The 15,226-nt window shown below is 32.2% G+C and overlaps 1 protein-coding gene across 1 annotated transcript; it reads left to right on the top strand.

The window, feature by feature from the left end:
• Positions 1–4,406: 4,406 nt before the first annotated feature.
• On the top strand, positions 4,407–7,181 carry LOC108197356 (zinc finger protein SHOOT GRAVITROPISM 5). The gene is made up of 3 exons (XM_017364944.2): positions 4,407–4,873; positions 5,199–5,598; positions 6,239–7,181. Exons 1-3 carry the CDS (start codon positions 4,753–4,755, stop codon positions 7,005–7,007), a joined length of 1,290 nt encoding a protein of 429 aa, XP_017220433.1. The 5' UTR covers positions 4,407–4,752; the 3' UTR covers positions 7,008–7,181.
• The last annotated feature ends 8,045 nt before the right edge of the window (positions 7,182–15,226 follow it).

Here is a 15,226-nt window from a genome sequence, read left to right as displayed (position 1 = left end):
TATTCAATATCGGAAAAGAAACGTATATACAAGAAAAATATTAAATCATATAAACTGCAACAGTTAGTTTAACCATCAATATAATGGGACTGTGCGTTTTAACTTGAGAAAATACTTATTATTCATAGGTTAGAAATGAAAAATAAATTCTAATCTATGTATTTGATAATTTTTTGATATTTAAATTTTTTAAATATAAATTATTAATATAATAGTAAAATATAACTATGCTGAATTATATTAACTATGCTGTAATTTGCCTCTATATTTTGCTTTTCTTCCATGCCCAAACTACCACTCCAAGTGAGCTCTCTAGTAGTATATTTTATAAAAAGACATTAGAGAAGTCTGAGGCAAAGAATAATTACAAACTTTTGCTTTAACACAACTGGAAAGCTTCTGAATTGGTTTTGTATAATACAACATGATCTTTAAGCACTGAACCTAAATCTGATTGGGTGGACTTTTAGTAAAGTCAAATAAATGTTTTATGAGTTAAAGACTAAACAAATCTGACAATTAACCTTAACTAAAGAAACACTTGAGTTGGGTAATGGTGTAGCTAATACTATATTAGTAGTAGTAATGATTAGATTCGAATCGGGAACCCTAGGAGGAGATGATCCATTGTCGGGTCTGTTCCCCTTGGTTTGTTTTATATATTATTGTATGATGCGGCCATGTGTTGAGAATCCGACTACCATCATCCCACCCATGCTTTCAATCTCTCCAAGAACTTGATAACAAAAAGTTGAGTATCTTCTCCAATATTCGCACTCCATTTGCAATACATTCTGTACTTCAGACTCCGTAGATCCTCACACAATGTATTTATGGAGCTATTAAATCAGTATTCTTGTATTTTTATCAAATAATCCGATCCGAAATACTGATCGGTTGCGATCTTGGATATCTCCCAATTTCGAAACCAATTAATAATAAAAAATTTTAAGTACAAAACAAATAATAGACATTCACAATAACCAAGTTATTCTTTTGTCCCTTTTACACATATTAATGACAAATAAATATATTTTTAAACAAAAAATGAACACGTACCCTGATATATACAATCAGAAAATACAAAATACAAAACATGTACCCTGATTAATTTACCAAAACATCAAATGTGTAATAAGCCAGAGAAACTAAGTGGGTGTTTAGCAACCCATTTTAAACCGGACTTCTCGGCTTATAAATTAGAAGCATTTATTCGTAGCGTTTGTGTAAAAAGTCAAGAAGCACTTATAAAAAGCTAGGAATGTTAGCTTTTGTTTCAGGTCTTCTACTTATTTCTCAAACATTTTAATCACTTATAAGTCTTATCTTGGTTTTAACTTCTACTCCACTTATTTATTTTAAGCAATAAGCACTTATTTTAAACTCACTCAAACGGTCCTAAATAAGGTGTTGTGAGATAGATTAATTTAGCACCAAGGCATCATTTGTGCGGAGGACGACATTTGTAATTGAAAATTTTCCTCTATCATCTATAAACTATAGTTTTCATCCTACAAGTAGTAATTTTTGTATCTTTTCACTCCACTTTAATTATGATAGGCCAAACCACCGACCACTACAGTCATTTAAAGCTTATAAATTCCGCGAAACAAGAAGCAAAAACGGTCAGAAAATTGGATAGATCAATTGCACGAAGTTTTAACTTGAAAGTTAAAAGTACGTACGAAGTTTATATTTACATCACTAGCAAGGGTGGTTTAGTCAATAATCAACCATAAATCTTTGGTAAACAAGGCTGCACCCCACAAATAAATATTCGTAAATGGTGCAATCAAATAGCCACCGTACGTCTGCATGTGGGACGTTATATATTTTCTTCATTTCCTTTTTATTTCTTGGGAGCGGAAGAAGATACCGGTTTACATGCACTTGCTTTGTTTGACGATACAGATGTACCATGTATCTCATTATTGCTCACTGTATTAGCAATTGTACCGGACAAGACATATACCTAGCCGTCAGGAATGGTATTACGAAATAGTCTGAAATTTGAATTTTTATGAATAAGAATGAGATTCCGAAATTTTTATATCATCCTAAAATTTAAAATATCGATAAAGACACTGTCATATAATTATATAGGGCTAGGGTCGCGTTCAAGAGAAACCCGATTCTTAAAATAAAATCATAAAATCATTGAACCATTAAGGTTTTCGCTGCAGAACTCTAAATTTTAAATAGATTTTTCTAAATTTAAATATATATTTTTTACATCGTTATGTGTGTTGAAAATAAATTTTAAAATATAATACATAAAAACGATATTTTTACATGTACAATTCTGCTGCAACTTATAATACTAGAAGATTCTAAATGCTCGTAGGCTAATAGTTGTAAGAGGAGCAGGACCGATATTATATATTCATCGATTTTAAAATTCAGGGTCACGTGAGCAAGAAAGAGGGTCACGTGAGCTTTAGAATGGACGGGTTTTGTAATTTGTAAGCATGTATATTATATATAGCATTTATTCATGCAAATTTATTATATTTTGATGAATAACCACTGTTTCTTTGTTTTTTGTGGAGGGATGTTCTTTTGTTGTTTTTGTTTTTATTTATATACACTCTGCCTAGTTGTGGGCTCCGAAGTTGGATCACACCTGTGCAGCTGTGCCTATCTATATCCAAGCTGCCCTACCCCTCTCATTCATCCATGTTACTCCTACTTTTCCGGATATTTTATATACATACGCTTTGGAGGAAAATATTTTATCTTGCTCGTAGTTTTTGAAAGTTGCAGTGGCGAGGTGTGTTTGCGAGCTGTACGTTTTCGGAATTGAAGCACAGTACGAATAGAATTTAGGAAAAATCACAATGTTTTATTTAAGTTTGATGTAGTTATGAAGCTCATCACTTTTATTTAATCTATAATATTTTAGAGCATATGGAAAGAGTCGGGGTACAGGACCAAATTATGGTGCTCTGAGTCTGTTGCATACCAGTCATCGAGGCATAATGGGTTTGAATGAGCTGAAAATAATTGCTCCGTGATTAAAATAAAAAATAAAGTAAAAATTAAAAGTAGAATATTAAATTTATAAGTGATTAAAATGTTTAGTAAAGTTTGGTAAAGAAGTGGAAACTGTGAGAGAAAAGTTAGTATTTGTAACTTCTAAAAAATACTTTTTCTTTCACACGGGTCAAGACTATCAAATATTATGTTGGTCATTTACTCTTTTATTAGATTTTATCCTTGGAAGCCTAAATACGCTTGTAGTGACGTCTGTGAATACTAGTCTCATTTTAGTTGTCACATTTGGTTTTGTGCTGGTTAAAATTGACTAAAGTTTGATTGGAATTTATTAATATTTTATCAATTGACAAATAAAATATATATCAACAGAAATAACTTTTAATCTATTTTAAGATGTAATTTTAAATTTTTTAAAATAATGAGTGAGTGATTTATAATATTTGGTCGAAACTTAATCAACTTGACCAACAAAAATAGAATTGTGATAACTAAATGGATGGAGGGAGTAAAAACTTAAAATTGACTTACTTTATATAGGAAATTAAATTAAAAAAATTATATGATGACAACCAAATTTTGGTAATATGATATTTGGCAATTATGATGTTCCACTGAAAAATAATTTTGCTTATTAATAGAAGATATAGATTAGAAATCATAAAAAATATATATTTTATTTAAATATATCATACTCCTGGATCTTAAATTAAAATTTTCATGATAGATTTTCATTCAGTTTAAATAATATAGATTAAATAGAGGATTAAATTGTAGTCTATTTCATTTCTACTAAAACAATTGAAACCGATTTCGACTTATTTGTTAATGAGTTTGAGTTCGATCATATAATTTCATCTAAAGTATTTATTTAATTGGACTCCATTCGATAACAAAATCCTTGGATAAGAAAAACTCGACTCACACACACAAGTTCACAAAAATAATTGGACCGATCTAAATAATAAAAATTCTAAATTCGAGTTCCCCAAAAAATAAATAAAAAGGTTTGTCTCTTGTGTGATCATGGACACCTACTAAGCACTAAAATCGAATTTGAGTGTTTTTTATTGGTGTGACCGTTGTAAATGAAGGGTCTCCAATATTATTGAAGAATGTAAACCAACTAAAATAAAAAAAATTTATCTGATTTTGTGTCTTTTGTGTGCACATGCGCACACTATAAAAAGACTGAAAATAAAAATACTAAGCTCACAGCTCTGAAAAAAATATGCACGCAATTACAATTCACAGAGACAGGCTTTTGAGTGAGAGTTGAAACGAATATAGAGAGAGAAGAGAAGACTTGCCTCAACCTTACCTGCTCAAGGTGGTGGGGGTCAATGAAAGAAAGCAAGAAAGTTCTTAGAAAAAAAGAAATGATAAAAGCTTAAAGTTAAGCTCTCAAAAAGAAAGAAAGCTGATTTTCACAAAGCACCTACATCTTTTTCTCTCTTTCTCCTCTTCTTCAACTTCTCCCCCTCTCCATCTTATCTAACATGTACATCTCTCTCTCTCTTTAATTCAATTATTCTCTCTATCTCTCTCTCTCAATGAAATTATTGTCTGGCCTTACCCCCTTGTATGAATAAAGCTGCAACAAAATAACTCTCGTTTCAATAGCTCTGTGTACAACAACTTAGTGGGCGAGATTTGATTGATTCGATTGATTTGTTTTCTCCTCCTAATCAATTCTATATATTCTTATTTGTTTTTCAAGAAACTCATCATTTGTTAGCTTCTCTTTATTCCAATCCCATGTTGGACAATAATAACGCGACGGCCTCAGCTGGTCCTTCTTCTTCCTCTGATGCTTTCACCAACTCCTCTGAGAATGGGGGCTCCAACAAAAGAAAAAGAAGACCAGCTGGTACTCCAGGTTTGCTACTTCTCAGCTACCCTAATCTACAATTATACTGTTTACGTTTATACGTCGTAAACCAGATTCCAACCCGATTAACGAGAAGAACGGGATTTCGATACAATAATATTTTAGTTAATCGGATTGGAATTGTACTGTTTACGTTTATACGTCGTAAACTAGATTCCAACCCAATTAACGAGATGAGCGGGTTTTCGATATAATTATTTTAGTTAATCGGGTTGGAATCTGACGATCGAAAACCCGTAGAGATGGTACGTTATTCGTTATATATATGATCATTTTATGGTGATATTGAGGAATATTAATTTTGTTTTGTTAGATCCGGATGCTGAGGTTGTATCACTCTCACCCAAGACATTACTTGAATCAGACAGGTATGTGTGTGAGATCTGTAACCAAGGGTTTCAGAGAGATCAGAATCTCCAGATGCATCGCCGGAGACACAAGGTACCTTGGAAGCTACTCAAGCGAGAGTCGCCGGAGGTGCGAAAACGGGTGTTTGTCTGTCCCGAACCGACTTGTCTGCACCATGATCCCTGCCATGCTTTGGGTGATCTCGTGGGGATCAAGAAGCACTTTCGGAGAAAACACAGTAATAACAAACAATGGGTTTGTGAGAAATGCTCTAAAGGCTATGCTGTTCAGTCGGATTACAAGGCACATCTCAAGACTTGCGGCACTCGAGGCCATTCCTGCGACTGCGGTCGCGTCTTCTCCAGGTTCTTAACTCGAACACGATATCTCGTAATCTATACTGTACTATTAAAACCGAATACCAAATATCTGATCGGTGTTTCATAATCTATGCTATACTATTATAACCGGATACCTTATGGGTATTTCATAAGAGATTAGTCATATATTCATGACTTGTATGGAAATCTATGTGGCCAAGAATCACCATTTCATATAATTATATATATTATTACACTATATCTAAGTTTATGTTGTATTGACATATAGAGGTAGGTAGCTAGATTTGGTTAGATTATTTAATTCATTGTTAGTCTTGGATTGAAGAAAGCAATGATTAGTGACATAGTCGTAGTAGAGAATGATAAGAGCATAGTCTATAGCAGTAGTATATGAGTATATTATTGGTTGTTTGTTGGTAGCCCTACACTAGGAAGAGGAAGCTCTGATTACCATCTTGACTGATTTGTTTGCAGTTGTACTATACTGCTACTCCCTCTTTTTCTTTAAACACAACTTCACCTTCCGTCCGAGTGCGAGAGGATCATATTACATTTATTCATAATATTTATTTATTACAGATATTTTAAGTAAATTTTGGACGAGTACTCGGAAATCAGAGACCAAATAAACGAGTTTTAACGGTTTTTTTTATGAATTTTTAAGGGTTGAGAGTTTCATTGAGCACCAAGACGCTTGTACTATTCGTCGAGTCCAGCCGAGTCATTTACAAGTAATGTTGCAGCATCAGCAGCAGGCCTGCTCTTCTCGTACAGCTTCAAGTGCGAGCCCGTCTAGCGAAAACAACTTGAGCAACATATCGAAATTGCTTAGATCATTTCCCATGCCGACGCCTCCTCCTCCTCACCAGCAGCAACCTCAATCGGATCGCGATCACACGAGGAATTTCCCTCCATACCATGATCGCGATCATCTGCATCGTCAACACTTGGAGCTACAATTATTACCAATGTCATCACACGCTACAAATAATCATCAGTCGTCCAACCAGACTCGCGATGAGAATCATGCGACTCAACTGAAACTGTCAATCGGGAGCAATGATCTTGATGGCAGTGCGTTAGGTTTGAGCACGGAGGAGCACTTAAAGATGGCCAAGAAGGAAAAGGCATTCGCCGAAGAAGCAAGAAAGCAAGCGAAGAGACAGATTGAATTGGCCGAAATGGAGTTCGCAAATGCAAAGAGAATTCGACAACAAGCACAGGCTGAGTTCGAGAAAGCTCAGGACTTGAAAGAACAAGCAACAAGAAAGATGAGCTCCACAATGCTGGAAATTACTTGTCATGCTTGTAAGCAACGATTTCACACGACAAAAACAACAGGAGGTGCTATGTATTCATCTGTTGCTGATGAGACTTCACTTGGGATAAGCTACATGTCAAATTCAGCTATAACTGAAGGAGAAGGAGAGTAGCTAATACCTAGCTTCTCTATTTTATTAATGATAAAATATACAAATGTTTGTCATTATCTTTATGGCTTTTTGGTTTATATGTATGTCATTAGGGATTCTTGTATGCAGTTCTTGATTGCTGGGGTGTTTTCATATTGTGAGGTCCTTCTATAAAATCTTTTGTGTTCCATTTTTCTTCATTTCTTATAATCAATGCAAAATTAATGTCATATACTTAGCACTACAAGAAAACGGGTCATTTTCTAATCGAGCTGAAAAACTTGTAAGATTCGTATATACATATTACATCACGCCCGTTTGCTTAAGAGAAGCATAAGCGGCTTCTAGGTTCTGGTTTTTCTTGATTGTTTGTGTAAATAAGTAGAAATATTTTTAATAAGTTGGGAATGCTAGATTTTCTCCCAGGGCTTCTACTTCTTTTTCAAACACTACAATAACTTATTTACTTATCATTTTTGATCCACTTATTTTACTTTAAACAGGAAATCAAATTTTTTAAACTTGTCTAAACGGCCTCATCATCATCAAGAATTCAAGTGTATTTTTGTCGATCTTATTTGAACATAACATATGAAACAAGAAGAGCATATCTAAAACAATCTCTAAAACACAGTTTTACAGCAATAGGTATCGATTCTAACGTACAAACATGTTTTTCTTTACTTATGTAAATGTAACTGTCCGATACACTTCTGAGTTGTTGAGATATGGAAATACAAGCAAAGAGAAAGATGCAAGCTGGTGAGGAGCTAGGAAATCTTTCTGCACTTGAATGATTAAAAAGTGAAGGCTCTACTAATTACTGCACTGTACAACGTAAGGCTCACGTGATATTGTGTTTAGATTACTTTTACCATGCAGTGCATGAAACATACAGCTTCATTCACATGTGACATGTACGTCAAAGAAAAGCCGAAAATGGAAAACCTGCAACCCTCTCCAGATTTGTCATCACTAACTTGTAAGTATTGTCAATAGTTTCCCCTAAAATATATAAATAACAAGAATTTAATTAATATACCTGGAATTTATCGTTTACGGACGCCACCCACGAACATATGTCATGAATTATATAGTATCTTTCGATCCAATTATTTTTTCTTATTTGATTTTTTTGTCAAATTGACTAAATTTTGACTAAATATTGTACATATACTAGAATTAGAGATTTAAAAAATTTTGTACCACTAGAAGTACGTTTTATCTATTTTAATATTTATTTTTCAAATCTGGTAAATTATAAAAAGTAGATAATATTCAAAATTTCGTCAATTTGAGCATAAAAAATTAAATAAAACAGAAGATCTGAGAGGAGTGAGTAGTATTTTTAATGCCCCCTTCCTATAAAAATATTAATCATTTTTAATTATTTCGAACCTGAAAATTCAAAATTTTTAATCGAAATCAACTCTCTGAGAACCTTAAAGATTTAAAACCAAAGAGTACTTTGTAAACCTAACATTGTAAGGATTAATTAAGTGGATGAGATTGCTTGATTATCAATTATCATATGTGGGGATGGGAATGGGGTCATCTGATGAAGAATTATTGACCTGTACAATATATGATGGGTGAGTGTGTATATATTTCAAATCTTGAAGCTGTACTGCTCTCATCTAAAAGAGAGATCTGTACAGTATGAAGAGATAAAGTGAGAGATGCTGTCAATGCATTTCTGTTTCTTATAAATGCCTTTGCAGACACCATGTTTTTCAGTGCCACAGTTGAATGGTTAAAACACAGGCTCTCGTCACTCTCACTCAGAAAATACAACACACACTTAAACACAAAAATATACAACAAATTTCTAAATTATAATTCAGCCACATGCAGAGAGCTGCGTCACCAGCTAGCAGTTACTCTTGTTTGCTTTCATTTATTTAGAGAAACATGCGCACCTCAAGACTGTGTTTTAATACACTATTTTGAGATTATGGGATACGCAGTTCCAAAAAGTTGGATAAAGGGGAGGGAAATTTTGCAGGAAATATTAAGAAAAAAAGGTACTGCCAAGTGAGAAGTCCAGAAATTGAGTTCTAGCATGACTGAGAACAAAGCAAAAGGCCACCAGAGGACCATTGGTTTCATCTGCTGGGTTTCTATTTTAACCCCCCTGGTGCCTTCTTTAGGGACCACGTGCAACCCTTTTCGTACCTTTTTAAGGGTGGTCTTTGTTTAAATTTTGAAAAAAATTCAGATAGCTAGGTAATTCTTCTACATTTTGGCTCTCATGCTTATTTTCCGGACTCCAGCATCCCCTTAACTCGAAATCTAGCTGCTACTTTATAAAAATTATGCATGGTTGTGTCATTTCCAACAAATAGCGTTTTTTGTGCAGCGATAAGCACTTGATCTTAACAATTGGTATCAGAGCAGATATGGATTCGATTCTACGTCTGGTGTAGTGATAAGTGTTTGATCCTAACAAAAACCCAAGTCTCCTTAAAAATGGCCGGTGCCAAAAGATCAACAGACACTAATAATATTTGTTAAACCAATCGATCGAAGGTGATAGTTTAGAATTATGTGGTATGTATCATTGTCTTTCTCTAACTTTCTTAACTATTTAATGACAAAGCATTGTTACTTTGGCTTTGGCCAACCATACGGTTGAGAACAGATAGATACTCAGAAAGATGGTAGAAAGAGATAAAGTGGGTTTGAGTCATATGTTTTAGACTTTATTGTGATGCCAAGAGAATCGTTTTCCCTTGCGGAGAATGCAAAAAACAAAGCCAGGGAAAGACACTCACTATAGGCTTAAAAATGGAAAGTTGCTTTTGAATTATATGTATATATGTTCATCACATGTTATGTTGGGTACTAAAAGGAATCGATAGTAATAATAATGAAAGTGGAGACTAAGAAACAGCTTTTTAACTTGTTTCTAAACTATTAATGAACTGGGCCCAAATAGTTTTCGTTAGGTGGAAATGTTCGGGTCACTTTAGATTAGGAAAATTAAATTTTATTTTGAGAAACGTTTTTCATATTAATTTAGTACTTTAAACACTGAGTATTAGAGAATGTTTAGTATATTTTAATTAAAGTTACCGTCCACAAATGTATCACTTAGAAAATTGATTAAAATGATGAATGATTAGTCTGAAAATTAACATTAATATAATTAAATTATAACTAATTTATTTTTTTATATTTCTACTAAATAATAATATTTTTATTTATTCTTTGTCTTCATAAGGGGGTATCTTATTATATTGAATATTTATTAAAATATGCAGATTTTAATTTCAAATACCAACCAACCTATAGATGTCCGCTATATATCAACTCTTTTACTGCATAATTACCAGCTGTTTTCCCCCCTCCTGAGTCCTGATCATCTAATTTATTGAGCTGCAGATTTCTTTTGCATGTTTTCCTTTTCACCCGAGTCTCCAATCCTCCTGGCTGCAGAAAATGTTCCTGAAAGATCTTCAAGATATTGCGATATAGATGTAGATGTCGAAGATGGATACCACCATGGGAAGAATGACCTGCAGTTTTTTGAAGACCATAGGGATGATGGAGATTATGATCAGCTGATTAAAAACTAGGTTGAGTTACCAGAGGTGGCTGGAAAACTAAGGAAAGATTTTAATTGAAACCTATTTATTGCATCTTCTATCAAGACAGCAAATTTTGCTTCCAACTGTGAGTTTAACACAATTGTACAAAAAGTTGTCATGTCATCAGAAGTACATACGAAAGAAAATGCACTTGGCGATGATTTTATGGATCCGAAAATTTGGGCTTTGCTACACTAGGAGACAGCAGTGTGTAGTGAGGTGGATGTTCCATCCTGAGGCCCTTTTACTGATATTGCTTATTATAGTGGGAAATTTTATGCTGTTGATTATTTTTTTTTGTAATCAAAGAATTAAGATTATTATGCATCATTAGCTTAAAATTATGAATCATGACCTAGGATGATAATCTCGGAGTTTAAAGTATTTGTTTGAATAATTTTAATTTATTAATAACTTATGAGTAATTAAAAAATGATGTAATAACACAAATAAAAATAATTTGTGGGTAATTTAGGATTTAATGTTAATTTTTTTTATAGAAAAAGTTTAATAAAATTAAGTCATTAAAATATCACAAACTAACTTTAAATTTTAATTTAAATTTATAATTTATTTCTGATTTTAAGTGACAAAATATAAACGGGTATTTTTCTGGATAAGATTAGAAAGAACTTGGAATCTCTTCCTTAAAATCCATGCAAATAAGTGGTCAAGTATGGTACGGCTGCTGATTTCTTAATTTGGAAGCTGGAACAAATATTTCAGACATGGTAATTTGTTATGGATTCAAATGAATGACTTGGGCCGTAAGGCATTTTTTGTAGGCCGCAAATGGTCCGTATCAAACAAGGCCGAATTGCATTTATTTTTAGGATTTTTTTTTTCACAAAAACCCAAGTTCTAGAAATATTTTATTAAAATTTTCAGAAATATGAATTTTTAGAAACAATTTACAATAATATTATTTTTCCAAATTTTTTCACAAAAACACGGAGATTGCATTTAACAAGCAGTTCTGCAACTCTAACAACCATATTTGCAACTATAAATATAACTTTGAAGATAAAATTTCAAAATTACACTTAATTATTTTGTAACTGGTTACAAACATCGTAAAAAAGAGTGTCGTGGCCCGGTCAGTACCAATATCACAAAACAAAACAACCTGAGAATCAACTAAAAGCAACCTCAAATCAACTAAAAGCAACCAAGAAAATTAATTAAAAACAAACAATATGATTTACGATTTGCTCTATCCATACTTCTCTTTTCTCATCTCCAACGGCTTGACAGTCCACAATCGCCCCATCCCCACTCTCTCACAGTCACCCCCTCTTTCTTGTCATCGTGCACAACCATAATTAGCAAATCCATGATGGCTCCTTCATCCACGACTCCAAAACTTCAACAAGATATCCATCCCATGCACAATTCCAATCAATCTAACACATGTTTCACAAATTCAATTAACACAAAAGCCCCAATATGTTATGAAACCCAATTTTCCTGTTCAACATATATGTGTGACTATATATATATGTATATATAAGTGTGTATAAGATCGAAATTGATTATAATTTGAAATAAAGATAAAGAGACGGGAAGAGCGATTGAAGGAGGAATCGAGGAGAGAGATAGTATTTTTGAAAGAAAATGAAGACTGTATTCTTTAGAAATAAATTAGAATAGGACTCATTTGCACAATTTCCCTTACTTTTAAAGATGTATGTGATCTGTACGGCTGTAGCACCCATAATATAGTTTCGTCTCGTGTACTTGAAAGTTTAATTCATATATAAGTCACTTGTTTAGAGTTTGTGTCTTTAATCTAAAATTTATATCTATTTCAAAATGTGTTAGTATATTGTTTATGTCATTTAATATAAATATAATAATTAAATTTAGCTAAGATATATTTAAAAGTAAATTCTAATTTATTATTTTATTAAGTATATGTTAAATCTTTATATTTGTATATAATTATGTAGAAATTTGTAGATGTGCATATATATTATATATATGTAAATATATAATTTTTATATAAAAATATATTTTTTATCTATAAATGTATTTATATGGTTTACATTCATGTATACAAAGTGTAAATATCCATACCGGACACGTACTAAATTAGCCGTGCACTTTCGCAAAATACTTTTGATGTATTATAATATTATATGTATGATATTGGGAAAATGGATAAACAAGACTTTTAGTACACTCTCGTATGAAGAAAGATCATTTTAAAAAGTATGAGACTGATGAGAAAATTGTTGTCCTAGTCTATCAGATATCATTTTAGTTTACATTGAATCGCATGCTGATTTATATGATTTGATAATTTGATTATAGGAGGATTCCATGATTGTACTCCAACGATTTGACTATGTGACTACTCCTACTTCCGAAAAATGTCTTGATTTTACAATACTAGTATTCCTGATGATAAAAAAAAATCCATTATACACTTATATTTTAAAAGGGATTCTTGTTCATCACAGAAGAAATCATATTATATACAAAGATATAATACTAAATCTTTACGAAATTGTTTCCATGTTCAAGAACTTATTATAAATTTGAATTTGAATTTAATTTTATTACCACAATGATTTGAATTTGAACACGATCGAACCAAATCTAATGCGATTATCATATATCACCATAAAATATTTAAAAAGATTTCAAAAGATACGAACACAATATAAATATCTTATAATATTTATATTGTGTACGGTTAACATTTAATACATATAAAAAGCATATATATATATATATATATATATATATATATATATATATATATATATATATATATATATATATATATATATAGGCAAGTGATCAAATGAAAACTAATGTTATTCTAGAAACTAGAAACCACTCCCATGATCACTGTTTATAACTACTAATATCACTCGTTTATACGCTAGTTATCACTATTTTATGCGGTTAAATTAGCAATTTTTATTATTGATAATTGAGAAAATTTACTTATGTTTGCTATTGGTTATCGATTATTGATGATCAATTATAGTTGTAGAAGGTCTATGATGGTAAAAAAAAAATGATGAGATGAGGTGTGTGGTGGTGGTAAATAATCACTAGTAATGGTAAATTATGGTGACAAGCGATGGTAGGTCAATCGTGGATATAGGTGACCGCGGCACCAGTGGAATGGGTTGATAAGGATGCCCAGAGGTTCATCAATGTGGTATGAGTGAAGATGATGATGATATATGTTGTATATATGTATATTTATATATCTATATTTCTGAGATTTCTTGTATAGGAAATAGTGATTTGTGATGTACAAACGAGTGACATTTGCAGTTAAAAATAGTGATAGAAAATTGGTCAGATACTAGTTTAGTTTCTAGCCTAATTTAGTTTCTAGTAGAGTAGGCCCCTATATATATATATATCATATATATTGACATTTAATAAATATATAAAATTTAATATAATATATCTTAATTCCTTATATTGTACAGATAATATATCTCGTATCCTAGTACATACTCCCTCCGTCCCTATTTATCTGTCCACTTTGGAAGTAAAAACTTGTCCCTATTTATCTGTCCATTTATATAACCAAAGTAAAATTTTTCATTTAATAACCTGAAGAGTCTTTGACTTTGTTCTTCTAGATATAAATATCATGACTATTATTTACTGATTCATCAAATTTGTATTGGATAATGAAGTAATCCCACTAGTATTTTCCTACAATTAAGGCATTAAATAAGGGTATTGATGGAAGTTTCTTATCAAACTTAAATTTTCTTAATATGCGTGAAAATGTTAAAAGTGGACAAATAAATAGGGACGGAGGGAGTATATCATTTACAATTAAGTTGAAATCATATTACATATCAGTTACTAGTATCTTAGTAAAATCTTGTTCGTTACTAGATATGATCTACCTTTCCGTTTTCAATAAAATCTAATTAAATGTTAAATATAATATCCAGCAGATCTTGAATAATTAATGCATGGAAAAACAAACAAATCCTAATTAAATACTAGTTTGAATAGATGTCTATATATATTGTACGCAGTTTTCACTTGATCATCGTTGCCTCAAATATTATCATCCAATTCATCAAAGCTATAGTCTTATTGATTTCCTTCTGTCCTTTCTTTTTCATTTTCTTTCATGGCTACTTGGCTAGAAGAAACGTGAGTTGGGGTAATTTACCATCTGAGTTGGTGGAAAACATAGGGCAAAAAATGGTAGGCTCGTGTGAGGATTTTATCAGATTTTCGGCTGTATCTAAATCTTGGCAGTCAGTCGCGTTCAAAATGATGCAAGAAGGCTCGGTATTCCTGCTTTCACCTGAATCTTCTCTCCTCCTTCTGGCTGAAGAAGTACCCGAAGGATCTTTACGCTGTTGTGACATCAATGTAGATGAAGATGGTTTAGAGGAGGCCAATGATGATGATGAAGAAACCAGAACAGGCTCTATATTGTATGCAGACGTGAAAGACAAAGAACAAACAAGAAGAAAAGATGTTTTACTACTTCTGATGATAGAAAAAGGAGTACAAGCAAATAAGTATTAATAAAGAACTTCCAAAACACTCTATCTAGAATCACTCCTGCGATTTCTCCATGATGCCTCACTACATGCTAACTCTCCTGAATTAACGCTAACAGGCCATGATTATTTCTAGCAGTTAATATTA

The sequence above is a fragment of the Daucus carota genome, chromosome 8 (assembly GCF_001625215.2).
Source record: "Daucus carota subsp. sativus chromosome 8, DH1 v3.0, whole genome shotgun sequence".
Classification (NCBI taxonomy): domain Eukaryota; kingdom Viridiplantae; phylum Streptophyta; class Magnoliopsida; order Apiales; family Apiaceae; genus Daucus; species Daucus carota.
The sequence above is the reverse complement of the archived record's forward strand: the minus strand, read 5'-3'. Positions and strand labels throughout refer to the sequence as shown.